This window comes from Naegleria fowleri (assembly GCF_008403515.1).
Source record: "Naegleria fowleri strain ATCC 30894 chromosome Unknown tig51, whole genome shotgun sequence".
Classification (NCBI taxonomy): Eukaryota; Heterolobosea; class Eutetramitea; order Acrasida; family Naegleriidae; genus Naegleria; species Naegleria fowleri.
The window spans coordinates 512,894-537,621 of NW_025407983.1; the positions used below are offsets into that span (position 1 = coordinate 512,894).

At 37.9% G+C, this 24,728-nt stretch overlaps 13 protein-coding genes across 13 annotated transcripts; 6 read left to right on the forward strand and 7 right to left on the reverse strand.

The window, feature by feature from the left end:
* Window positions 1-33: 33 nt before the first annotated feature.
* FDP41_006318 (uncharacterized protein) lies at window positions 34-1,281 on the reverse strand (the record flags this gene model as incomplete). The annotated part of the gene is made up of 2 exons (XM_044709940.1): window positions 34-928; window positions 1,016-1,281. The coding sequence occupies 2 exons, from the start codon at window positions 1,279-1,281 to the stop codon at window positions 34-36; spliced, it is 1,161 nt and encodes a 386-aa protein (XP_044559557.1).
* A 359-nt stretch (window positions 1,282-1,640) lies between these two features.
* Window positions 1,641-3,296, forward strand: FDP41_006319 (uncharacterized protein; the record flags this gene model as incomplete). The annotated part of the gene is made up of 1 exon (XM_044709941.1): window positions 1,641-3,296. One exon carries the CDS (start codon window positions 1,641-1,643, stop codon window positions 3,294-3,296), a length of 1,656 nt encoding a protein of 551 aa, XP_044559558.1.
* Window positions 3,297-3,395: 99 nt separating this feature from the next.
* FDP41_006320 (uncharacterized protein) lies at window positions 3,396-4,565 on the reverse strand (the record flags this gene model as incomplete). The annotated part of the gene is made up of 5 exons (XM_044709943.1): window positions 3,396-3,497; window positions 3,552-3,615; window positions 3,688-3,733; window positions 3,818-4,321; window positions 4,370-4,565. The coding sequence occupies 5 exons, from the start codon at window positions 4,563-4,565 to the stop codon at window positions 3,396-3,398; spliced, it is 912 nt and encodes a 303-aa protein (XP_044559559.1).
* Window positions 4,566-4,793: 228 nt separating this feature from the next.
* FDP41_006321 (uncharacterized protein) lies at window positions 4,794-6,578 on the reverse strand (the record flags this gene model as incomplete). Its single annotated transcript, XM_044709944.1, has 1 exon — window positions 4,794-6,578. One exon carries the CDS (start codon window positions 6,576-6,578, stop codon window positions 4,794-4,796), a length of 1,785 nt encoding a protein of 594 aa, XP_044559560.1.
* An 864-nt stretch (window positions 6,579-7,442) lies between these two features.
* Window positions 7,443-8,219, forward strand: FDP41_006322 (uncharacterized protein; the record flags this gene model as incomplete). Its single annotated transcript, XM_044709945.1, has 3 exons — window positions 7,443-7,534; window positions 7,609-7,813; window positions 7,908-8,219. 3 exons carry the CDS (start codon window positions 7,443-7,445, stop codon window positions 8,217-8,219), a joined length of 609 nt encoding a protein of 202 aa, XP_044559561.1.
* A 23-nt stretch (window positions 8,220-8,242) lies between these two features.
* Window positions 8,243-10,331, reverse strand: FDP41_006323 (uncharacterized protein; the record flags this gene model as incomplete). The annotated part of the gene is made up of 2 exons (XM_044709946.1): window positions 8,243-9,285; window positions 9,335-10,331. The coding sequence occupies 2 exons, from the start codon at window positions 10,329-10,331 to the stop codon at window positions 8,243-8,245; spliced, it is 2,040 nt and encodes a 679-aa protein (XP_044559562.1).
* A 345-nt stretch (window positions 10,332-10,676) lies between these two features.
* Window positions 10,677-12,191, forward strand: FDP41_006324 (uncharacterized protein; the record flags this gene model as incomplete). Its single annotated transcript, XM_044709947.1, has 1 exon — window positions 10,677-12,191. One exon carries the CDS (start codon window positions 10,677-10,679, stop codon window positions 12,189-12,191), a length of 1,515 nt encoding a protein of 504 aa, XP_044559563.1.
* A 76-nt stretch (window positions 12,192-12,267) lies between these two features.
* Window positions 12,268-14,419, reverse strand: FDP41_006325 (uncharacterized protein; the record flags this gene model as incomplete). Its single annotated transcript, XM_044709948.1, has 3 exons — window positions 12,268-12,474; window positions 12,552-12,814; window positions 12,883-14,419. The coding sequence occupies 3 exons, from the start codon at window positions 14,417-14,419 to the stop codon at window positions 12,268-12,270; spliced, it is 2,007 nt and encodes a 668-aa protein (XP_044559564.1).
* An 880-nt stretch (window positions 14,420-15,299) lies between these two features.
* FDP41_006326 (uncharacterized protein) lies at window positions 15,300-15,600 on the forward strand (the record flags this gene model as incomplete). Its single annotated transcript, XM_044709949.1, has 2 exons — window positions 15,300-15,302; window positions 15,361-15,600. 2 exons carry the CDS (start codon window positions 15,300-15,302, stop codon window positions 15,598-15,600), a joined length of 243 nt encoding a protein of 80 aa, XP_044559565.1.
* Window positions 15,601-15,693: 93 nt separating this feature from the next.
* On the reverse strand, window positions 15,694-18,526 carry FDP41_006327 (uncharacterized protein; the record flags this gene model as incomplete). The annotated part of the gene is made up of 2 exons (XM_044709950.1): window positions 15,694-16,157; window positions 16,246-18,526. 2 exons carry the CDS (start codon window positions 18,524-18,526, stop codon window positions 15,694-15,696), a joined length of 2,745 nt encoding a protein of 914 aa, XP_044559566.1.
* Window positions 18,527-20,109: 1,583 nt separating this feature from the next.
* FDP41_006328 (uncharacterized protein) lies at window positions 20,110-21,483 on the forward strand (the record flags this gene model as incomplete). The annotated part of the gene is made up of 2 exons (XM_044709951.1): window positions 20,110-20,785; window positions 20,861-21,483. 2 exons carry the CDS (start codon window positions 20,110-20,112, stop codon window positions 21,481-21,483), a joined length of 1,299 nt encoding a protein of 432 aa, XP_044559567.1.
* Window positions 21,484-23,370: 1,887 nt separating this feature from the next.
* FDP41_006329 (uncharacterized protein) lies at window positions 23,371-23,844 on the forward strand (the record flags this gene model as incomplete). The annotated part of the gene is made up of 1 exon (XM_044709952.1): window positions 23,371-23,844. The coding sequence occupies one exon, from the start codon at window positions 23,371-23,373 to the stop codon at window positions 23,842-23,844; it is 474 nt and encodes a 157-aa protein (XP_044559568.1).
* Window positions 23,845-24,158: 314 nt separating this feature from the next.
* On the reverse strand, window positions 24,159-24,707 carry FDP41_006330 (uncharacterized protein; the record flags this gene model as incomplete). Its single annotated transcript, XM_044709954.1, has 2 exons — window positions 24,159-24,554; window positions 24,660-24,707. The coding sequence occupies 2 exons, from the start codon at window positions 24,705-24,707 to the stop codon at window positions 24,159-24,161; spliced, it is 444 nt and encodes a 147-aa protein (XP_044559569.1).
* Between the last annotated feature and the right edge of the window lie 21 nt (window positions 24,708-24,728).

A 24,728-nucleotide genomic window follows, 5' to 3' on the forward strand; every position in this document is an offset into this window, starting at 1 on the left:
ATTTAATAATTTATTCGATTATCGATTGATTGATTATTTTTGTTTGATTAATTTCTTTAAGGTATTCAAGTCATCAGGAGTAAAAACTGATTCATAATTCACATATTTCAGTCTATCTGAATGTTTTGCCATAACCGATATAATTTGATTTGTCAGTGGAGATGCATTACGTTCTTTTGTTTTCTTGTAGAAGTCCAAAACGTTGGCTGGAGAAAGCATAATGGCTAAGCTTTCTTTACAAAACTGTGTGAGTGCTTCCAATTTCCAGATCTGAGCCAATTCTAAAATTTCAAACAAATTATCTTCTGTAATGGTACAATAATTACTATAGCAGAATAAAACACCTTGATACAATGAGTCAAATGACACCTTATAATCTAATTCCAATGAATCTCCACATTCAGTAAGTAATAGGTTCCAATAGGAAGATCGTGAAGCCAAGAGCCCCTTATGAGCTGGTATTTGTTTTGAAGTGTCACTCTTAAGAGAAAGAGTTACATCTGAATATGTATTCATTTCGGTTGCCTTTGTCAATAGCAACGAGTACTCCTCTCCCAATGTCGACATGACTGGTTTCACTGGTTCGAATAGTCCCACCAGTTTAATTGTGTCAATCTCACTCCAGGCATTTGTGATATGTAAATCAACTCTAATTCTCTTAGTAAGAGCACAATTCCTCAATGCAGGATTAAAGTCCCTTGTTGTAGCTCCTGTCGAGGATGTGACAACATTTGAATCTTCCCATAACACAATCCATTCCTCTGAAGACGAAACATTTTCTTCTTCATAAACTAACGCAGAAATTTTCGAAGTTGATCCACATCCTAAAACCTCATAGACATGTACTTCAGTGACCAATACTGGAGTTTCATATTCTACAACAATCCACTCATTTCCATTCATACTAGCAGGACACCATGCAGAACCGCTGAATTTTGATCAAACATCAACAACAAAGATTGCACGATACAAATTTGGAATGACACACAATTTTCTAAATTCTTCTAAAACATACCTATCTCCATAATGAGGATATGAGGAAATTCCTTTGCAAACATTCTTAGCAGCCCAGGCAGGAATGGCAACAGTGTCATCATCCAGTGGTACTCCAGTGTCATTGTATTGCGAACTAAACTTGACTACCTTCGTTGGAAATTGATTTAACTCAATCGCTTCAAATTTCATTTCCATTTCACGGGAATAACCTCCATTGCCCGAACTACTTGCTCCGATGCCCGAAACTTTTTGAGCAAAATTCTTCAATAGTGTTTTAAAAACCATCTCTCTGAAAAATATTCAAAGATCAAGATAGGCAATCAATGATTTTGATCTCCCGATATGGAAAATCTGAAAAATGTTCTCTCTAAAGAATTGGAGAATTTTTTTTTGAAAATTAATTTGATGAACCTTTTGAAAATCGAGTTCATTATCGCATGTGAATTGGTGAACCACATGATGAATTTGAAGAACTTGTAAAAGGAATAAGGGTGTCCCTCATCTTCCTTGCAAACTAGTTTTGAATTTAATATATATGCAAATGATTACCTTGAATTAAATATTTTGAAATTTCCAAAAATAGACTCTTCAATTCAATTTAATCGAAAAAAATACAATCACGACAGAAAGCTTTTTGAAAAAAGATGATCGGAAAGGCTTTAGTGGTAGTTTTATTGGCAGTGGTGGTGTATCAGACTTTGCAAATTCAAGAATATAAACAACAATTAGAGAAGCCTTCCTATGAAGCAGCCATCATCAATGAAAATTTAAAAGCATCATCAAACGCTGCAACGGAATATTCAGGTACCACAACCACCGTTCCTTATTCAACATTTACATCCAAACATTATGATATTATTTTGAATATTTTGGGAGGTGATCAATCAAGATTATTTAGCACAAAATTTGGACCCAAGGATGTCAATCAAACAATAACTGTTGAAAAATATACCATGGATGCTTCACATTTCCATAGAGGACAAGCTGATGTTGTTGTCTTTCCAACAAGTAATGAAGAAGTGTCGAATATTATGGCGCTTTGTGTCAATGAAAGAATTCCTATTGTTGCACAAGGTACATTAACAGGACTTGAGGGTAGTGCTGTACCCTATGAAGGAGGTGTTGCTATTAATATGAGATTAATGCGTTCAGTGGTTCATCTCTATGAAGAGGATTTGCAAGTGCAGGTCCAAGCAGGCATCAAAAAGTCAGAATTGAATGAATATTTGGAAAAAAAAGGATTAATGTTTGCAGTCGATCCAGGCTCAGACAGTAGCATTGGAGGCCAATTGTCAACTGGAGCATCAGGTACACTCTCTATTGCTCATGGAACTATTCGTGAAAATGTCATTCAACTGAAGGTAGTTTTACCAGATGAGAAAGGCACAATTATCACAACCAAGTCACGTGCTCTTAAGAGCAGCACTGGATTTGATTTGACACATCTTTTCATTGGAAGTGAGGGATTGTTAGGAATTATTGTTGAGGCAACTCTTAAAGTTGTTGCAAAACCAAGCAAGGTCTTGGCAAGCCGTGTCATTTTTAATACCATTAGCGAGGCTGCAAAGACTGTGATTGAAATCAAATCGAGAGGTGTCTCTCAAATGGCTAGATGTGAATTAATTAACAAATATGGTATTTTGGCTGTGAATAAGCTGTTCAACAGGACCTATGAGATCAAGCCAACTTTATTTTTTGAATTCCATGGCTCTGATGAAGCCTCCCTCAAAGTGTCATCTACCATTGTTCAAGAAATTGCTCAAAAACACAATGGATATGGATATCTTGCAACTACTGATGAAAATGAGCAAAAAGAAGTCTGGCACGCAAGAAGAAATGTCTACTATGCCGCTTTTAGATTGAAAGAAGGAAAGAAAGGAGACGTAAAATTATATGTCACCGATGTTTGTGTTCCAATTAGCAAGCTTGCAGAAATAATTGAAGTCAGCGAAAAGGAAATTGTTGAGTTCAATGAAAAGCAAACAAAAGAAGGCAATTTCACACTTCCTCCTGCCATAGTAGGTCATGTTGCTGATGGAAACTTCCACTTTATGATTCCCTATCTAGAAAGTAACAAACAAGAATTGGAAGCAATTTTGCAATTCAATGACAAATTGGTAAAGAGAGCAATCCAGCTTGAAGGAACATGCTCTGGAGAACATGGAGTTGGAATTGGAAAGCAAGATGGACTCTCCATTGAACACAGCCCAGCAGCAGTTGAAGTAATGAGGACAATTAAGAAAGCAATTGACAAGAATCAAGTATTGAATAGAGGAAAAGTGTTTCCATGTTGCAACTAAATGATGTCACTAGTCATATTTGCTATCACTACATTTTATTTATTAAGGATCGATTGGTTGAATAAAAAAAATCAATTTAACAAAACCCTCAGTCCTGCTTCACTCCACAATTTCTCCACCATTGACATGAATCGTTTGACCAGTTACGTAGGATGAATCTTTGCTTGCTAAATAGACGTACGCTGTGGCGACCTCAAAAGGCTTTTAAATAGTTGATAAAGATGGTATCACATGCGAAATCTGCAAAAAACATACCTGTCCAGCACGTTTCATGGGAGTAGATTTTCCGAATTGCTCAACCATTTCCTTTGAAAAGGTACTGTTGTGAAAAATTAGCAAAATTGTTTAAAATTTAGGTATGGGGATTGTGTTTTGACGTGACACTACAAACCTTGGTATCAATGGAGTCCAAATTGGTCCAGGAGCAACACAATTAACTAGATTTTCACAATGCATTATTATTTTCGACAAAAAGGATTTAAATCACCGTCATTATGATCGACGAATTGAAATATACTCACCTCTAATTCCTCTGTCAGCAAGACTCAACGCCAACGATTTTGTAAATGTCGTATTTGCTCCCTTAGTAGATGAATAATCAATCAAAGTCGATTTACCCTTATACGCGGTCACACTCGATGTGTTAATAATGACTCCTGTGTGATCAGGTAAGTAATGCAAAGCTTCTCGTGCCATATACATGTATGCAAATATATTAGTTCGAAAAGTCTTTTCAATTTGTTCATCACTAATTTGAGTAAAATCTTCTTGAACGTGTTGAGTTCCTGCATGATTTACCAAAACGTCCAAATGTTTCAATTCTTTAACTGTTTTTTCCACTGCTTCTTTACAGAATGAAGATGAAGTGACATCACCAGGAATGAGAAGACATTTTCGACCCTCTTTTTCCACCAATTGCTTTGTTATATCGGCGTCTTTTTGTTCCTTGTCGAGATAAACAATGGCAATGTCTGCTCCTTCTCTAGCAAAGAGAACACAAATCGATCGGCCAATTCCAGAATCGCCTTAATTGGAAATTAATAATAAAAAGGTTCATGAACAAAACAACATACCTCCAGTGATCAATGCAACCTTTCCCTTTAACTTGTCAGATCCTTTGTAATATTCTGGATCGTCGTATTGTGGTTCTTTCATCATGACATGTTCCAATCCAGCAGTCGCATGTTCGTGCGGATGTTGGTGTGGTTGTTTTTCAACTTCTCTTCCTGAGAATTGAGAGGGCTTTTCATCAGAGACCTTTGATGACATTTGTTTGATATTCGATGATTATCATAAAATTATTGTTGAAGATTAAAGGATCGAGTACAGTGTGTGAGTCATGTGAAAATTATAGGAAATTTCTTGTTTTATTATCCTTATTTGGATAATAGCTTTTACAGGTATATTTAAAACTTAGAGGGCCTAGTTAGACGTTAGATTTTCAATATTTACAAATGGAATGTTAATAAATTAAATAATAATTTAAAAGAGAAAAGGTTAGTGGTATGAATAGTGTTGGGGAGGGCTATTGGAAGCCGATGAGATAGATCGTTTCGAATAGTATTTCTTGTTATTACTTCGTTTCTTGTACTGATCAGGAGAAGAACTGCTATGGAAATGCTTTCCTCTATAATTGGCTGAATAAGAGGTAAATTGTTGAGTATTTTCCTTAGATGCATTTTCACTGAGAGGATTCAAGAATACCTCTGTTTGCTCTTCTTCTATCGTTGAGGAATTCAGTAAGTCATTGCTACTTGTGGATAATACATTTTGTGAGATAAAAAAGTCTTCGTTTGGAGACGAGCTGCTAGAACTGCTGGTGGAACTCTTATCAGAGAGAGCATATGTCCTTGATAGAGGTGGTGCCATGCTTTGAGATCTTCCACGTCGTTCCTCGAGATTTGGTGGAGCACTGTCAGCAGTAACGGAAGAAGAGTAACTGGATGGAGTCATTGGACTAGAATTCATTGATTGTGAGAGAGCTCGATTTCTTCTGTTAGGAGAAAGAGAGGCTTCGATTTCCAAGTAATCTTGAGTGTTTAAAAGTGGTCGGTAAGATTGAATAAATTCACCAAAAGTATTATCCCTAAATGGATCATAATATTCTGAAACAGTAACTGGTTCGTCGAAAATATGGCCATCGTTTAACAATTTCTTCACAATTTCTGCAATAGTAAAGCAGTCACAGAGGCCAGAATGGTGTCTACCAATGAAATCAATTCGTGATTGTTCAACCATTGATCTAAGACCACGCACAATTGCGTAGGGATAACACTTCACATACTCTTTTCTTAAATCATAGAAGGTTCTAAAGTAAGGTTCGAAGAAAATGCCTTTTGTTTTGGCTTCCCTGATTAACAGCCCCTTAATGTCCCATTCACTGTCAGTCAGAATGCAAAAGCTTTTTCCTGTGTTTAAGAAGGTGTCTTTGATATAGTAATGGAAATTTTGAAGAGCAGCCTCCAGAGAAATACCTTCTTTTTGTAAAATTTCGTCTGTTATTCCGGTCAATTGCACACAAAAAGGTGTTAATGATGTGGTCATGGTTGGCTTGACATAATAGCGTTCCTTGTGAATAATTTCAGCTGTTGATAAGTCAACGACCACGAAAGGAAATTCAATCATCTCTTGATTATCTCTCGTGATTGTTGGATTTAAGCCAGTGTCACAGGTGGCCTCAAAGTCAATAATAACCAAATAGTCATATCTGTGACGAGGTTCGTGAGATTCAAATAACTGCTGATTTTGTTGTTGGAACTGCTCGAAATCAATGTAAGATCTCGATCTTGGGCTCTTTGTGTATTGTTTGTTGTTGTTGTTTAGTGAGGCATTAGGTCCATTGTTCCGTTTGTTTCCATATCGTGGCGAGTATCGGTTTGATGACTTGTTTGATGGTCTGTTACCATTGTTGTTAGATCTCGAAATATTGTTGTTGTTATATCTCCTAAAATGATGATGATGCTGTTGTTGTTGATTATTGGTGTCATCATTAACTTCAATCGGGAACATGCAGCCATCTTCTTCACTTCCATCAATACCACTGGCTGTAATCAAGAGGTTGGAAGAGGAAGATGCACTACTGTTCTCCAGAGAGGAGGATGATCTATCCTGACTTTCATTGTTTCCGCTATCACTGGAGATGGTTGGAGATGAGCATGTAGTATCCATCGCATTCGGATTGGTATGAGGAATCAATTGTTGTTGAGAGTGGCCACCACGTGATTGTGGAGGTGTTTTGTTCGTAGTTGATGTGGTGGTGGCTTGACGATGTTGATAGAGCATGAGAGATGAGAGGATTCGTTGGTTGTGATGATTCTAGGGTTGTGATACGAGTAAATATTTACCGCAATGAAGCATCAGCAATCAACACTTATACATGTAAATACCAAGAATTCGTATATTCAACAGTTCTGAGCCGAATCAACCCCCGTTGAATCCTACTTTGAAATTCAAGGCTTGAATTTGAGAAAGAGCCAATGATGATCAAAAAACCGTTAAAATGTGTGGTTGGACAATGATGATGATCAAAATCACAGCAGCTCCTCACCCTATCAGCGCTACCAATTGGTTGATAACAGTAACTTTGGTTTCCCAATATTACAATATATATAATATTATATATTGGTATGGTTTCAATACCACAGTATTAAAACAGTAACGAGCGTTTTTATACCAATCAATATTGATGATGGTGGTGATATCCTCACAGCGTGATGACGTTGTTGTTGGAGAGTGATGATAATGGTAGTACAGTGGTGCCACTATGAATTTCAACAAAAAACACAGCAACCCACAAACGTGATGGTTGGTGTCCGAGTGGTGTTTGTGTTGTGTTAATAAGTGAAATTCACCTCTCGAGAAGAGACTCGCGTTGAGATGTTTTTTTGATTGCTACCGCTGCCAGAGTGATGAGAGTGATGATGGTTGGAGGAATTTGCAGCCTTAAAGCGCTTGGCTATTGACCCTCTCTCGTCATCATCTTTATTCTAACGTTATCTTCAACATATTTCAGGAGGTGAAGATGTTTGTTCCAGATAATTATGAAGGAGATTGAACGATGAGAAAGTGTTCGGAAGTCAAAGGATCCGAAAATCGACTCAATGCTGTCGAGGAGGAATTGAAGGCTCTTTGTTTAGGCTTAAAAAAATGCAAACAAAAGAAGAGTGTGTATTGACTTTGGTTTCAAAAGTGGTGGATTTGCAAAATGATCGGATTTTAGCTTACAAGCAATTTGAAAGGTGTGTAAAACATGTGGTGGATGATGATGATATTAAATGACGATCGATTCAAATTGATTGCACGGACGGGTTAGTTCGTTTAAATCCTTCAAAGCAAATCCGAATGACAAGATTGAAATTCTAAAATATCAACGAGTGATTGAAACGACGACACAAGAATTCCAAGAAATATCGGCAAATGTAAGAGGCGTGCAACAACAATTGAAAGATTTAGGCCAAGATAAATTTTCAACCATGATTGATAATTTACAAAATTTGGAAAGGGACAAACTACAAACTGTGAGTATTTTGAAATCTGTGAATAGTAGTTCTAATTGAAAATCATGTCACTCTTGCAACCTATGTGTGACAAATGAATTTTCGAACACCTCAGACCATCGCTATTCAAAAAATAGAACAATCATGTGAAGAAGAAAAGAAGAAATTAGAATGTAATCACGATGAGAAAACATGTCAACACACTCATCATAGTGACGAAGAAGAGTTGGGAGGAGCCAAGCTGCTCATGCTTCAAAATGACTTAAAAAAGTTTAAACAACATCATGCTGAATTGATCGAAGGAATTAACGAAATATTGGAGGAATTTAAATACGATATTGAGGACTTGAGAACAATCGTGCAGGAACAAAAAGAAATGAAAGTGGATGATAATGTACAATCAGACTCAGGTGGAATTTATATGTAGTCAATTATGTATCATAATAACAATTAGTATTCTCTTAGAGCTATTGGAATGGAACCCTTCTTTTTAACGAGTTTTTGCGATCGAGGGCTAAGCTCAGGGCTGAATGTACATTCATTAGATATTTCTTTTTCTTTTTTGTTTTTGATTAATTGTTCTTGCCTAGTAATTTTTTCTTTTTGCCAATTCAATAAGGACTCCACAGATCTTTGCATAGATTTTGAGTTTTCATTAATTTTTGGAGAAAAGCTGATATCCTTTTTTAGGCTGTCATTAAATTTGGATCTAAGGTCTTCCAATCGTTGCTGCCTTTCCTCCTCGCACAATTTCATTCTGTTTATAAAACTGTCATTGGCTGGAGAGGAGGACCTTGTTGAACTTCTTGGAGATTTTGGAACATCGACTTCTTCCTCTGGAGGCTTTTTGATGGTGTACAACCTTTGAAAGACTTCAAGTGCTGAATCTTTTTTTCTTGGCTTCGTATCTGTTGAGTTAGAGTCATTTTCGAATTTAAATGCTGGTTGGGGAGAGCTTTGGATTGAAGTGTTTGAGGTATTTGGTGATGTTTGTTGTTCTTGCTGGGCTAATGGTGAACGAGGCGAACGAGGCGAGCTGAGTGTTACATCAACTTCGCTTACTTGTCCACCAAAAGGTCTTGCACCTAATCCTCTCTTCAGTGAATCATACACTCTTCTTCTTTGAGTGTGAGAGGTCAAGCTTTCTTCCTTTAGTTTTTCGGCAGAATCTAATGTCTTTTTGAGGGTGCTTAAGGACTCTTCAAATGTTAAATCTGCCATTTTCTCGTATTCATTGGATGTGGGGTCCTTCTTTTCATTCTTCTTGGCCAAAGCTTGGGCTAGCATGAATTCATAATATTCTCTTGGATTTTTTGTTGGGTCTGGAAGTTTAGAGCTGTTCTCCTCATCATGATTGTTGTATTCATCATCCGAAGAGGAAGACGAGCTTTCATTGAGAAAGTCCAATTCCTCAACTTGCAATTTATGCTTCTCAAGGAGAGATTGAGATCTATTCTTTTCTGGTGGTGTTTGATTGGAGCGTTTTGGTGATTCTAATACGGGTGAGGAAGACCTAGTGTTTGAATGCAATTCCTTACTTACCATTTGCTCTTGCTTGAACCGGTGTGCTTTTCTGTTGTTTGTGTACATACGATAGTACATCTCTCTCTGTTCTTGGAGAAGCCATCCTATTATTATTGTGGAAGGAATATTGCCGCGGAGAAGGTTGTGGATTGCTTCTCGAGTGATTGCTGTATTCTTCGCCCTTATTTTCATTCATGGATGGCGATCTTGCCCCTCCTTTCACAAGATTTGCAATAAAACATGATTCGTCCACTCGTTGAGCAGCAAGTTCATTAAGGGAATACTTTTCCATCATTTGTTTTACCAATTTAACACTCGAGGACAAATAGGAATCGAAGCGGAGGGGAGATCCAGACAGATTGGTTGAAGAATTGGTTGTTGTTGAAGAGGATGTTTTGGTTTGCCTTTGTTGGTTAAATGAAGGAGAGGAGCTTGGAGGAGCCGTAGGCTTATCATATTGAGTTGATGATGAATACGACCTGCCTAGGAAAAGCCTCTTTTGAGGTTTTTCTTCATCATGGAATTCATTGCTACTATTGGGAGAATAATTGTTATTGTAAATTCTTGAGATCATCCCCAATGAGTCGTTGCTTTGCATTGGTGATGATGTAATTTCTCTTCCGATCCTTACATGGTGCTTAGTTTTAAAGTCCTTTGATGTTCCGTTTTTTGAGAAAGACATGGGAGGTGAATTTGATTCATCATACTCAGTTTGTACACTCTCAAGACTACTCTTTTCATGAACAGTACTGTTCAGCTTGCTGTGTAGGTCGCCGTTTGGCGTTGGTAACACATTCCTCTCCTCACTTCTTTCGGTTAAAGCCTTATTGCTACCTCTCTCTCCCTTAAGTCCCGAAAGCCAAGGTTGAGAAATTTCTCTTCGTGGGGAAGCCATTCCTTCCATATCTGCGAGTTTTGGTGAGTTGTCTTCATGATGTCCTACCTCACTCTTTCGTTCCTTTGATTGGTGTTCCAGTCCTTGAGCCGGCTGGTTTGGAGAGCTGTGAATAGGCATTTTTTGGAAAAAATTTAAAAGTTCAGTTCGCTCCAAACGGAGTGGTTCTCAATAATCTTTTCATTGTCGTTGTGTTGTGGTTCTTGCAATGAAACAAACATTGAAAGTTGGCTCAGAAAGAGTGTGCACGCGACTGTTGGGTTGCCTGTGGAGGATGAAATCAAGCTTGACAGAGACTTCAAATTTGTATTTGAACAAGAGTCCGTGTAAATCTAGCGAAAGAGATGAACTCTGCGTGAACCAGCGAACCACATTTCTTTAAATAACCACAGCCAAAACACAAGCTCAAAAAAAACAACAGCAATCGTCTCTCACACAACACCTTTTAAAAACACTCGTTGCGAAATGAAAATCTCTCAAACTGCATTGCAAAAGTTTCAAGGGTTACTCAACTCTGTTGTTCCACAAAGTGTCAACGTGAATGTCAAGATCGATGCTGGTCATTTGCCTAGAGAAGATGTTGGCATTCAATGCGAAATTCCCTTTCTTCTGAGAGTACTTTTTGGTGATTTTCCAAACCGTGATCAAGAGTCCTCCATGAGAGCTCCAACTCCTGTCAATGTTTGTATTGTCCTCGATGTGAGTGGTTCCATGGATGAAGGCCTTTCAAACAATCAAACAGGCACCAAACTGAGTGTGTGTAAAACAGCGATCAAAGAATTAGTCAAGAACTTTTTGAATGATCAAGATACTGTCCACTTGTTGAAATATTCTGACAGTCCTTCTACTGTCTTTTCTGGAAAGAAGAAATCCACTGTTGAAATGGCAACCATTGATAACATTAGCACCGAAGGAAGTACCAATATTGCAGATGCCATTCACTATGCTGTGGATTTGTTGAAGCAATCCACAGCTCCAGGAACAAAATTGGTGGCATTCTTCAGTGATGGTATGGCAAATGTCGGTGAATGTGATGTCAATGTCTTTGGAGCTTCTCTGATGAAGAAATTGAAAGAGTTCGATTTGGAAAATCAAATTCACATTTCTTCATTTGGTGTGGGAGCTGAATATGACGAGAAGTGGTTGCAATCCATTGCTCGATCTGGTAAAGGCGAATACTATTATTTAGACTGTGATGAGAGAGCAAAGGAGGCTTTCGAGAGAACCCTCCGCAAGTATCAATACCAAATTGGAAAGCAGTTCAATATTAAGGTGACTGGATTGAATGGAGTCAGTGTCAAGTCTTTCAATCAAAAGAATGATCTTACTTCATTGGTGAGCGGTCTTACCTTGGGAGGTGTCTATTGTCGTGATTTGAGATTTGTAGAAGGAGTACTCGTGTACAATCCTCAACAGACATTCAAGACACAACCAGAGTTGATTGAAGCCCTCAATAGAGGAGTTGGCATTCCACTCTTGAGTGTGACATATTCATATGTGGACATGCAAAATGGTCAATTGAAAGAACAAACTCTCACCTATGTCCATTCTAAATTTGCAAACTCTGCTTCTGAACTGCCTGCTCTTGTGGCTCAATATGAAAAACAAGGAGAGAGAAATGAATTCATTGTGCAAAAAACTTGTTTGCAAGGTGCCGACCATCAAGCTCAATTCAACAAGTACATTGAGGAACACAATAGAGACAAAGCTCTCGAGGAAGCTAAAATTATTGAGGACATCTACACAAAGGTCTTGGAGCATGACGATTATGGAATTATTGAGCAATTACTCACTCAAGCCAAATTGCAACGAGATGAACTGGAAAAGAAGGGTATCTCAATGTCCTTCCAAAAGATGGTTTCCAAGAATGCAAGTGTATGTTTGAAGGTTGCCAAGAAGGAAGCCAAACAAGCATACGAAGAAGAATGTTGTGACAGTTTCGATTATGATTGCGAGGAAGCCTATGGTGGATTGTTCTAAAGCTTTCTTTTTGATTACATCTTCATAATAATAAAATTAGTTAAAGATATGAATTTGTTAGATATGTGATGTGTGACTAATCCTCAAATGAAATTGAATCGATGCATTGTTTTAAAGTTGCTTTGTGGCAGGGCTTGACGATGACTGAGTCGAACAAAGAGGGTGGTAAGGATTGTGGAGTGCAGGCAAGAGCATCTCCCGTCAATGCCACCACTTTGATCTTGTCCTTAAATCTCTCTCTTATAATTCGTGTAGCTTCAATTCCATTAAGATTTGGCATATTCTGAGATGTCGTTCATTTGAACAATCAAATTTTTGAATGAAACTCGATTTGTCTACAACGTTAAATGTCGTACTTACAATATCCGTAATGACCAATTTATGCCTTTTTCCATCAATATGCTCAATGAGTTGTTTTCCATCACATACGGCATCTGCATCAAATCCTAAACTCTCAATGAGTTTCACGATGACCTTCCTATTGATGGCATTGTCATCTGCAACAATGATCTTCGCATTACTTTTGGAAGAAATGGTTTGTTCAGCAGATGCAAACAATTTCAAATAATTCGCTTGAGCAGAGAGTTGTTTTTTAGGGAACAATCTACTTCTAACTCTGTCCTCTCACGGTGTGAGTTATCTGATGTCATTGAAACAATTTCAAGTGGTAGTGTGATTGTGAATTCTGAACCTTTTCCAACCTCAGATTCCAAATGAATGGTTCCTCTCATGGAAGTGACATTGTGCAAGACAGTGTTCAATCCAAGTCCTGAGCTTGGATAAATCGATTCATTGACATTGTGTAATTGAGAGAAGGGTTCAAAGATGACTTGTTGTTTCTCTTTTGGAATTCCAACACCTCGATCTTTCACTTTGAAAATGACATCTTGTTCCATCACTCCATTCACCAATTTCTTTTCATTGCAATTCGTTTCACAAATCAATTCAACATCATCTCCTGATTTTGATGCTTTCACTGCATTGGTCATTAAATTTGAAATAATTTGATGAATTCTTGTTTGATTGGCTCGAACTACAATATCTTTGGTCACATCATCAATCTTGACCAAAACATTCACATTAAATTGTGTTGAATAACTCTTAATAATATTTCCAATCATTTTCACACAATGTCCCAAACTAAATTCTTGAACATATTTCGAAGTGTCCACAATTTCTTCTTTTTCTTCCAACTTTTTTTCATGTTCAATTTTCGCCAAAGTTAAAATGTCTTCAATGAGGTTCAATAAAATTCCATCTGCTGATGCAATTGTCTCCACTAAATCTCTCTGATAATCCGTGAGAGAGGTCTCTTTCAACAATTCAACACTTCCCAATGAAGAAAGACATGGAGTTCGAAATTCATGACTAATGTGTCTCAAAAATGTTTGTTTCGTATTTAAAGCTTCTTCCAATTGTTTGCTTGTTTGTTCTAGTGACCTGACTTTGCTTCTCAGATCTATACCTGTTGTTATTGTTGAAAATCCAAAAAGAAAAGTTGCCATGATGAGTGACACATCCTCCGTCAAAACTCGTATCGTATTGTCATGCCAACCTTGCCAACAAATGTTACAAATAAAATCCAACACGAAAAGCACACATGCAATATAAGTTGGGACAAGCGACCATTTCACACTATGTCTTGTGAACTTGGTTGTTTGCATTACAAACAAGAAAAAGTAAGGAATCAAGAGAATTTTGTGTTGCCGTAAGAGAATGAACCTAATGATAAAGAGCACCAGTGCTATCTTGATGAAAGTTTTCTCCTGTTTGTAAATCTCTTCCGTTGGCACTGTGTTGTCTCCGCTAGTGATTGATCTATATTTGAAAAGTATTGGAAGTCCAAGAACAAAGGTGCTGAAAAGTATTAGGCTTGATATCCAACTCAGATATTTCAAACTAAAAAGGAACATCATTGAAAATTGAATTGTAACCGCATAGGGTAAAATTGCTGTACATGTGGTGGATAAAATCCAATTCCGAGTAATCTTTGAAAGAAAATCTTTGGATGATTCCGATGATGTTTCATTTAGAATATTTCGGAGTACATCATCATCATCATCGTCGTCGCAAAAAGCTTGTTTGAATAATGCATTATTGGCCAATTTTGAAGAAGTACACGTATTCAGGGCATGATTGTGCTTTTCGGTTGAGTGCTGCTGACATTCGAGACTCTTCCTAGAGTTGGTGTGTTTCGTTGCTGAGTGGTGGTGATCCTCTGAGGTCATGATTCACAGTGTATGGCTGGTTGAGCCTACAGGACAATTTTTGTTTCTTGAAAAGAGGCAAGATCACATCAAAATGGAAAGAACGAAAGGTGTTGAGTACTGCTTTGACCATTCATTAATGAATTAAGGTTGTCGTCTTGGCACCATGGTCAATGAGGTCGTTCATTACATTTCAAGGTAACACATCTGCTTCAATGTAAATGGAAATTGCCCAAAAAAATCGCGGTAGGTGAATATAAGGACGTTCCATCTTTTGTTTAACATAAAGAGTCTCATGTTGTCATTTGTAAGGCTCCTGTTTGTCATCTCTTCTTTGAATTTCACTTGGTTACTACAATTGGTTGCACTACAAGCTTCCTTGACTGAGACTTCAAATTTGTATTTGAACAAGAGTTTCCACAACACCTGTTGCGAAATTTTACGAGAGACTAGACTTGGCCTGACTCTCGTCAATTTCTAAGAATGAAGGATTGAAAATACCTCTCAAGATTCGGTATGGTGTATTGTTAGTTGTTTTCTAATTAGATTGCTTTTTTTTATTAAATTGTCAATTTCCAGTCATTAATTTATATATGTATTCGACAGATCTGTCGCTCCCATCATCTGTTGGATCGTTTATTCATTTTCATTTGAAATCTCCCCCTTTTATGTCCTTTGTATACACAAATTTGTCGCTATAGTATCGACTTACAGATCTCGCTCGCAGAGGAGAAAAGGAAATTCGTTTCTGCACCTACCCAAATTTGACCTGACTGCACCCATACTTTTCATTGGAGGTAAGCGTTGTAATGTTTTACGGTGCACTGCTCTTAAGGGCGCTGGAGGAGAAAAGTTTTTTGCCACACAAAAAAAATATCTCAACTCAGTTTAATCATTAAAAATGGTAGGTTCTACAGAGATAGTTCCCGTAAAGGCTAACAAGGTTTTTTTTCATTCGATAGGGTCTCCTTGAGGATAGCACTCCAAAAGTTGAAAAGTCTATGGGTATGATCATTTTGATCATCAACTTCCTCTTCCCTGGTTTCGGCACCATTTTGGCTGCCATTCTTACCTCAGAGAAGGAGAAGATGACCTCCACTTTAATTGTTGGTATTTTGCAAATGTTCTTGTCCTGGCTCTTGATTGGTTGGTTGTGGGCTATCTGGTGGGGTTTCAAGATTATGCAAGTTTCCAATGCTTAAGTGTACTGCGCTTATGACGTTACAAGTTCAATGAAGGTCTTGATCTTTCATTCGATTTCTATTGTTATTTTGTTATCGTTGCAAGTAATTATATCACTTTACATCGGCATATCGCTGGAGTCTTTCAAACGATTGCGGAAAGGGGCAGTCTGCTCCCAATGTCTTTCCCATTCTCTGAAGAGTGAGAGAAAGATATTGTTTGGCTCTTGTGTATCCATCTTCGATGTTTTTGTATCGGTCTTTCTTTAATTCGTTCAACTCGTGAATGGTATTGTTTTGACCTTGAGCGCTCACCTTTCCAACAGTTTGTTTGTACAGTTTTGCTGCAAGAATGTTGAGAAATCCTCCTGCGTTCATGATGGCTAAATGCGTGTTGTGGCATCTATCTTTTGACACAGGTGTCGTAACGTGTACGCTTATGAATAGGCTGTTCGTGGTCTTTTTGGAGCCCATCTTTCCATTCTTTTTCACATAATTGTAGCAGCTTGGGTACTTGTCTTCGTTTAAAATTGCCTTATTAATGGAGAAGTACTTTCCATTGGCAAAGAAGACAGAACCTGCATTCACATTAAGGTTTGACAATGGGAGAAATGACCAATGAAGCAATGAATAGTCACACAAAAAGACCTGACATAAATGACTTACCTGCTGCATAACAAGTTCTCATACCAAATGGTTTTGGAAAGGCTACATTGAACTTTGTCAACCAGCTGGGATAAATATGCTTCTTCGAATCATCTGAGAAATCGATCAGTTCGTATTCATGAGGGAGGAAGGGAGTTTCAATTCCTTGCGAATTCTCATCGAATTTGGTGGTCGGGAGAAACTTTTTTGTGGCATACGCAGAACATTGTGCACTCACAACCACTTCGGCAGGGAAAGGAAGAAACCCAACCACCTTGGCCATATTGAATGTTCCAAACCCAACCTCTTCCGTGTCAACAAATTGACGACCCTTACTGAAGAAGACACTTAAATCGGACGATCCTAACATGTGTTGTAAACAGCTCATATCTCCTGCTGCCATTTCACTAAATTCAAGATCCTTGTTTGTGATATATTCTCTAAGGAAATCTGCTTTTCGATATTTGAGTCTTTCCACTTTTTGCAAATCTTCAGGGTAACAACAAGAATCCGCCAGTTTTCCATTTTGCAACACAAATTGCTGCCACATTTCAGATTGGGCAAATCGAGGTAAAACGTCTCCCTTAATAAGGAGTAATAATTGTAGCTCTACTCGATTGAAAAGATTATATTTGGTCATAAAGTCAAGATCGTGTGTGAATCGGTTCAGTGACGCCAAACTGTCATTATTCAAAATTTGTCGTTTCGATGATCCATCCACATTAATTCCAGAAGGAGCGCCATCCTTCAAATAATTGTCAATCATTTGAAGCACACAGTAATAGACTTTTTCTTGTAGTTGCCGTTCCTTGTCGTCATTGGACGGAAATCGAAGTAGGGATAATGGTGAACGAACAGAAATGGAATTACTGGTTTCATAACTTGTGATAGAAGAGGCATCATCAAAAAGAGAAACTGTTCCTGGTTTTGGGTCGTCATGAGATTCCAAAGCAGAAATGATACTATCACGATGAATCCATGGATCATTTTGAGGGGATTTCACATCACTTGTGACAACAAGATCCGTGTTTGAATCTATTCGATCAAGAATTGGAGGTGGTTTTTTCCTTAATGACAGTCTCCTAAATGAAAAACCCTTTTTGGGAGTCTCTGTGGACTCTTCCTTATTCTCTGGAATGATAGTATTATTATCGTTGAATGGAAGCTCCTTTGGAGAATCCAAGGTTGAGATGGTTTCAATTTCTCTCTCTGTACTACTACTCGTATAACTAATTGAGAAAAAGGAGCTAAAGATGGACCTTTTTGAATGGCAAGATCCGTGCTTTGCATTCATAAAAGTTGGCGAGTTCACACTGTTGCCATGAGAGGGTGAAACAGGAGAATTCACAGTCGTAGGAGTTGTAGTCATGATACCACTATTACTTCCTTGAGAATGATTACTAAAAGTTGAAAATCTTCTTCCAGCCACCATTTCTGAATTCATTTGAGGATACAATTTCAAAAGTAGTTTTTTGTAGCGTTTGATATCGACCAAACAATCCAACGATTCCAACACGTGTTGAGAATTTGCAAAATTTCGAAAACATTGCAAAGCGACATCATTCTCCAAAATTCTCTCAAAATCAGGTCTCATATGAATATCAATGATATGAGTCTTTCCACTATGATTGCGCTTGGAGAGTGCTGAGAAGTTTGTTCCGCTTGATGGTTGTGTAGATACTCCAAACAAGGAAGGATGATGATGATGATTGGTTTCAAGATCGTACGTGTTGTCGACATTGTTGTCGTCGTTGTCGGGGTAGTATTGGGGATAGACTTCTTCCAAGTTGTTTTCAGAAGAGGAAGGTTTGGATGGAATGGCTGGTTGTTGAACATTGAATTCGTTAGTGGTGGTGTTGTTGGTGTTCTTGGTGTTGTTGGTGTTGTTGGTGTTGTTGTTGGTGTTCTTCATGAACGTTTGGTTGGTCGAAGGAGAAGATGAAGAGCCTCTCCTCCGAAACGAGGATGAAGATGAACAAGAAGAATGAGTAGGATCATCCTCATTCATCCTCTTGGGATGATGACCCATAGAATCACCACTCTCCCTTTCCGAGCTCACTTGCTCCTGGAGAAAGCTTAATGGGTTATTGCTCCGGACGACGGAACAACAACAGGGAGGGTTGCTGTCTTCTGTTCCAAGCTCCGCGGCGGTGGCGACGACCCACAATTGCATAAAATTCATTGGCGATGAGGATGAAAAGGAAGAAACAGATGCCAATACTTGTGGTGGTGGTGGTTGTTGTGGTGGATGCGTCGTAGTCGTCGTAGTGGTGGGGGTTGGTGGTGAAGAAGATGAAAACATTTTTTGAAACGAACCTGACACACTTCTGCAGAATTTCTGCTCGGTCCGACTGGTGCTTTTATGAAGATGATAAGTCTTGTGTGATAGGTTCCAAAGTTGGGAGAGGGCGATTTCTTTAAAAGGAAAATCGTCAGCTCTTCGGGTTCAATGATTGACAAATCGATTTGTGTGCACGTTGTGATGTTCTTGGTTGATGAACAGAAACTGGTGATATTGTGTGTGCGAAGCTATGGTGGTTTTTGTTTTGGAATGCCAAATGATTGTCATTGACAACAGACAAGGTGGTGAATTGTCTCAAACAAGAGACAAATTTCATTTCGAAATTATCTCGAAAGAAAATAAGTGTTTGCCCAAAATTTGGAGAGAGATAGATCTTAACCGGCTCTAAAAAGGAATCCAATTAGGAAGGACGAAATTTAGGCTTTCACACGCAATATTTAGAATTTCCTATTTTGAAAATGACAATTTCAACAGTTAAAAGTCTGAAGTGCTTATTACAGCATTAGTTTGTGATTGAAAGTGTGAGAGTCACATTTATGTTTGAATCAAAGAATCGTTCGAAGATATTGCTTCCTTCTTTAGTTTATTAAAACAACTGATGAAGAGTAGATGAAGGTCTTTAAGATATAAAGCTCCATCTCCAAGTGTTCAAAACAACAAGGACGTTCAATCGTCTCATTTTAGATGACCACTCCAACTTATTAACACATAATAATCATAAACTTGATTCCATGTATGCAATTGCCAACCTGTTGGTTATATATTCTTTGAAGCAACCGAGTTCTCGTAAGCTCTTAGAGCAGGAAGATCCTGTTACGATCATTTCAATTTATATATTAGAGGCCAAAACCTTTATTTAACCTTTCGAAGGCAAGTTTGTTAGTTGTTTACTTTTTTGGTACAAAAGTCATAGTTATCTGAAATGTGACTGTCTGACGTGATTACTTTCTTTCACGCACACACAAACACGACAAAAAAATCCACGACAGTCGTCTTCCCATTCACTAAGCCCAAGTTCTCATCTCGTCCACGTTGACGAAACATCATCCTCTTCTTTCATCGACACGATTTTGTGAGACATGTTGATAATTTCCTCATTTCTGACGGAATTCAATTTGACCGTCAACAATCAGACCAATCTCGTGAACGGAACGACTTGTCACTTCCTTCTTTTCAATCCAAATCTCAGTGTCGAATCTCATCCTAACTATGAATATTCCATCTGTCCCGATACTCTTCTCGCTCCACTTTCGACAAGTGTCATCTTGTTCACAAGTCTCGTGTTGACCGTTGTTGGCGCTTTTGGAATTTTCATCAAGAGAAAGAGTGGTCATGTTCGAGCAAGAAGTAGTTCCATGATGTTGTCCACACTGTGTGCAAGTGTTGCGTTTGTCTTTATTTCGACTATTCGAATTTTTGTGGGAAGAAAGATCTTTCCGTGTGCCTTGTTTTCATTGACGTGGTTTCTTACACAGCCATTGTTTTCATTGCCGACACTATTGCGATCGTTGAGATTGTTTTTCATGTATCGATTGAATTTAATCAAGACTATGATGAATAGGAGTTCCACTTTGTCCACAACGATGAGAACAACGACGACCATTACAAGTGTCACTTGTCAGGTCACCCAAGACACACCAAACCAATCTTTTGTGTCTCCAAGGATGAATCCGTTAGTGGAAGATGCCACAACAACTCCAACACCCTCTTCCACTCAATCTTCAACACCACTAAACTCAATGGATCCATCCCTTCATGAGCTTGAGAACACAATCTCACCTCTTCCACCACCATCGTCATCACCTGAATTGAAATTTGTTCCAAATGAAGAAATTTCTACTCTCAATAAGCGACAACGTGAACGCATTCGAATTCTTCACTTTTTCACAAGCCACAAATTTACCATTCTTGTCTACTCGACTTGTATTTTGAGTGCCATTGGATTGTGGTTGTTGTTGGGCTCCATTGAGGAAGGAATTTATAGGAATTCTCCAACAACAAGGCCAAACAATGAAAATCGAATCATTGTTCCAGAGGGAGGACTTTTTTTGTTCACTCATGGATGTATTTCAAGAACCAATTCTGTGATATTGATGATTTCTCAAGCTGCAGTTTATATGATTGCGGAAATTGTTGTTTTGATATTGGGAGCCTTGTCCGATAGGGATACTTGGCGATTCAAAATGGAAACATTTGTTTTGGTGATTTTTCAGGTGATATTGTTGATTGTTTTTTCTTTGACTCAAATTAACATTTATGGTAGGTTTTAATTTTCCTTATAAGGTTATTAATTGCATTTCGGTCTCTCTTGATGAAATTATTTTCACACATTAGTGACGTTGCTGGAATTCATTTTCCCGTCAGGTGCCATAATTTCGTCCTATTCGCTTGTGGACGTTTTGGTGAGTGTGATCCTTCCATTGTGTTATGCCATTCGTGAGGATTACAAAAAATCATCATCCTCTTTGGAACCTTCTTCTCATTCGGAACAGGACTCTCAGAAAGTGACTCCTCTCGAGCTCATTCTTCACAACAAGAAGATGTGTTCTCACTTGTTGGATTTTGCAAGAAAGTCCTACTGTCCAGAAAATATTCTTTGTTACAATGACATTGAACGATACGAAACGACGAATGACGTGGAGTCAAGGAGAAAACTGGCATTTCATATTTTGGATCATTACCTCAATGAAAATTCACCTCTCGAGTTGAACCTTCCAAAAAAAGACAAAATGGTTCAACAATTCAAGACACATTTGGACACAAACGACATTCTTGAAAAAACTTTATTTGTGGATTTAAAGAAACATTGTATCAATGACATGCAAGATATTTACGAACGATACAAGGAGAAGCATCCCAATCACTTGCAAGAATTGCATCCAGGTAGTAACAGAAAATTATGGAAATTAGATGTTTCTCTTCCATTGGGAACAATGAAATGTGTGGCAAAAACATGACTCTCGAGAATTGAGAGTTTTCTGATTCAGTTTTTTATTGCATTTGAATGGCTACGGCCATATCACGATGAATGCACCTCATCCCGTCCGATTTGAGAAGTTAAGCATCGTCGAGCTGCTTCAGTACTGAGGTTGGAGACAACTTGGGAACCTGCAGTGCTGTAGCCTTTTTTAGAAACTTTTGAATCACTAGAGATTACCGGTCTTATCGACGACTTTGGGAATTGGCTTGATCAAGCGATGTTTTGTAAACTTCTGTTCTATTATCATTTTCTAGAGGTAATTTGTAGTGTGAAATGAACCAATACTCTCCTTTTCTCTTGACAGAGTTGGGAGACTTCTTACCGGTAAGTGAAAGAAAATGGTGTTTGGAAGAAACTTACACGCACCTATTATTATTTCAAGGAAGCCATGTCTAACTTATTGGCTGGTTTTGATTGGGAATTGAAGGAACATACGATTACTGAAATGTTTCATAACAGATCAATTCAATCTTTTTATCATGAGACAGTTTTTATTGTATCAATAGAGTACATATTCATTTCTCACAGGTCACACAAGCATATTGCCCAATCACCAATAGGTGGGAAGACACTGCATGATTAAATAATGCATCTTCATTGTCATCATCTTCTACCTATGAATTTCTTTTTTGAAAAATACAGGAATGGGTTTATTGAAAAATAAACAAATTATAGGTACTCAATTGTCCGACGATAGTGTGTCTAATGGGTGTGTAGGTGTGAGGTGTAGATGTTGTTGGAGTTGAGTTCGCCAAGCTGACTGCTAAATGTTTCCCAAGCAGTTGCAAATTTTGCAGTTTTGGGTTTAATTATATATCCTCTAGCCTTCTTGAGTACAGTTGAACTGTTCCAAGTGGCGTTTTTGTAACAACTGCCAACATAGGCAGCGAATGAGAGATATATTTCATTTAGCCAATCAGTCAAAGCTGGGGGAGATAAGTCTAATTGTTGAAGAGGTTCGTCTTTGATACTACCATTCCAATCCATTGGAATACAAGAGAGAGAATGGTTTGAGGGAAGTCTGATAAGAGGGGCATTGAATTTGAGGGAACTGTTGTCCCATTTTGTGTATAATGATTTGATTTCCGGACCACACATGGTGCATGAGGTGAATACATGTTCCCAGTTGGCTTTGGTATTGCAAATGTGGCAATTAGGGTAATCTTTTCCGAAATTTCTAAGGATTTCTGCTTTGTGTAGGTGAGCAAATAATAGTCGTTGTTGGAAGGGTTTGAGTGAATAATTGCTCCAAAAGGAGATGGTACATGGATGCCAGGTTCTATTATGGTCTAAGATTCCAAGGCCTGAGATGCTCATGGTTGATCTATCGTTGTTTAGTAATTCAGTTATTTCTTTTTTGAAAAATGTGATCACTCACTCACTCTACTAACAGAAATTCGAAAAGAAAAATCATTCTTGAATACCATTCAACAAATACTCAAAGAAGGAGAGGACCAGGTTTCACCTTTTGCATTTTGTATTGAATTTTCCGACACTTCGAACTTCCAAACACAAGCACTTTTGCGAAAGTCTTCTTCATGAAGTCGATCATTTTGAATCACTCCTCAAGAAATTGCTGCACAAAATCCGAACGCCACCTCTAAAACCATTTTCTCTGAAATATGAGCGTGTTGGAGAAATTCCATCCATGTACTATTCTTCAAGCTCAGCGCATATATCCTACAGTTGTCGTTGCCTTCTTGTGATTCATGATCAATGTGTCGTGATATTTGATCTCACACTGAAAAAATTAATTGCAAAAAGTTCTCCAATCTTTGATGATCTACTCGTTGAAAGTAATTATTGTTTGAGTACAAAAACAGGAAGAGATGCTTTGATTCTGAAAACATTCAAGCAGCCACAAATGTTGCTAAAAGTGGACTTGCAGTGCTTGATCGATGCACTTGTCAAAGAATCTTCTAATGAAAACCTTCTTGAACGCGTGAAAATCATGTGGTCCACTACAGACACAAGAGGTATCCATCTTTCATTAATTCGTCAAGAGGTTTACATGATGAGAAAAGAACATGATGGCTCCTTTCGTTTACATAACACCCTTCGTACCTATCTTCCAGAAACTTCTCATCGATTACGCCGTCCTATCTATATGTATGTGGAACGAAGTACTGGAAGAATTATTATGGTGGGTCGACTTATGTGTCAAGTGTTCTCGAAGGATGGAAAGGCAATAATACGTGACAAGGATGATGAGAACGATTCTGTCCAACCATTTCGATTCTTGAGATGTTATGCTACTGGTGATTTTTGTGTGAATGAATTGACTGGAGAATTATATATATTTGGATCTGGTGATGATTGTTTTGGAATTTTCAAGTAAGGACAACGCTCTCTCTATTCCTTTGATCATGAGCTAGTTGAGAAAAATAGCAACATTGCAAAATCTGTGAGAAAAGTAGCAAAAGGATGGATGCCAAAGTATCAAAGTAGAAGACTATGGCAATTACAACAAAACCAGTGTATTGAAAACAATAATAATAATTGTTTAACGCACATTCGTCGAACAAGGTGATGTATAACAATGTAAGTACTCCACACCAGAATTGGACATATGTTCTTGAAAGAACGTTACAGAGATCGATGAATATATGTCAAAAATCGTATGAATGTACAATACTAAAGTGGAAATATCCTCTAAAGCATCTCTCTGTGTTGAGGAGGAGAATCCAAATCTAATTCAGGTCCCAAAGGAACAATTCCAGTCGGATTAATTTTTCGGTGAGATCCAAAATAATGTTTTTTGGTTTTTTCCACGTCAAAGGTCAATTTCAAAATTCCATCAAAGGATTGAAAAACATCTTTCATGTAATTATGCAAATTTGGAAATCCAAATCTCAACGTTTTCAAATTACACTTGAAATGTGTATAATAGACTGCATCAAATCTCAACAAGGTCACTAACAAACGAATATCTGCTTCTGTCAAATGTCTCACACCAGAAATTAAATATCGTTGATGTGACAATCGATCTTCCACTTGTTGCAACGCCTTAAAAAGTGCATGAAAAGCTTCTTCATAGGTCAATTGCGTCTGTGCAAATCCACATTTATAAACTCCGTCGTTAATATTCTCATAAACCCAAGAATTCAACTCATCTATTTCTTTTCTAAATTCAGAATTTATTTACAATCGGACCCGAACTATGAAGGAAAATGCAGAGTTGAAATCAAAGATTTTGCTCATGGTGGAATTGTCAATGGCCGT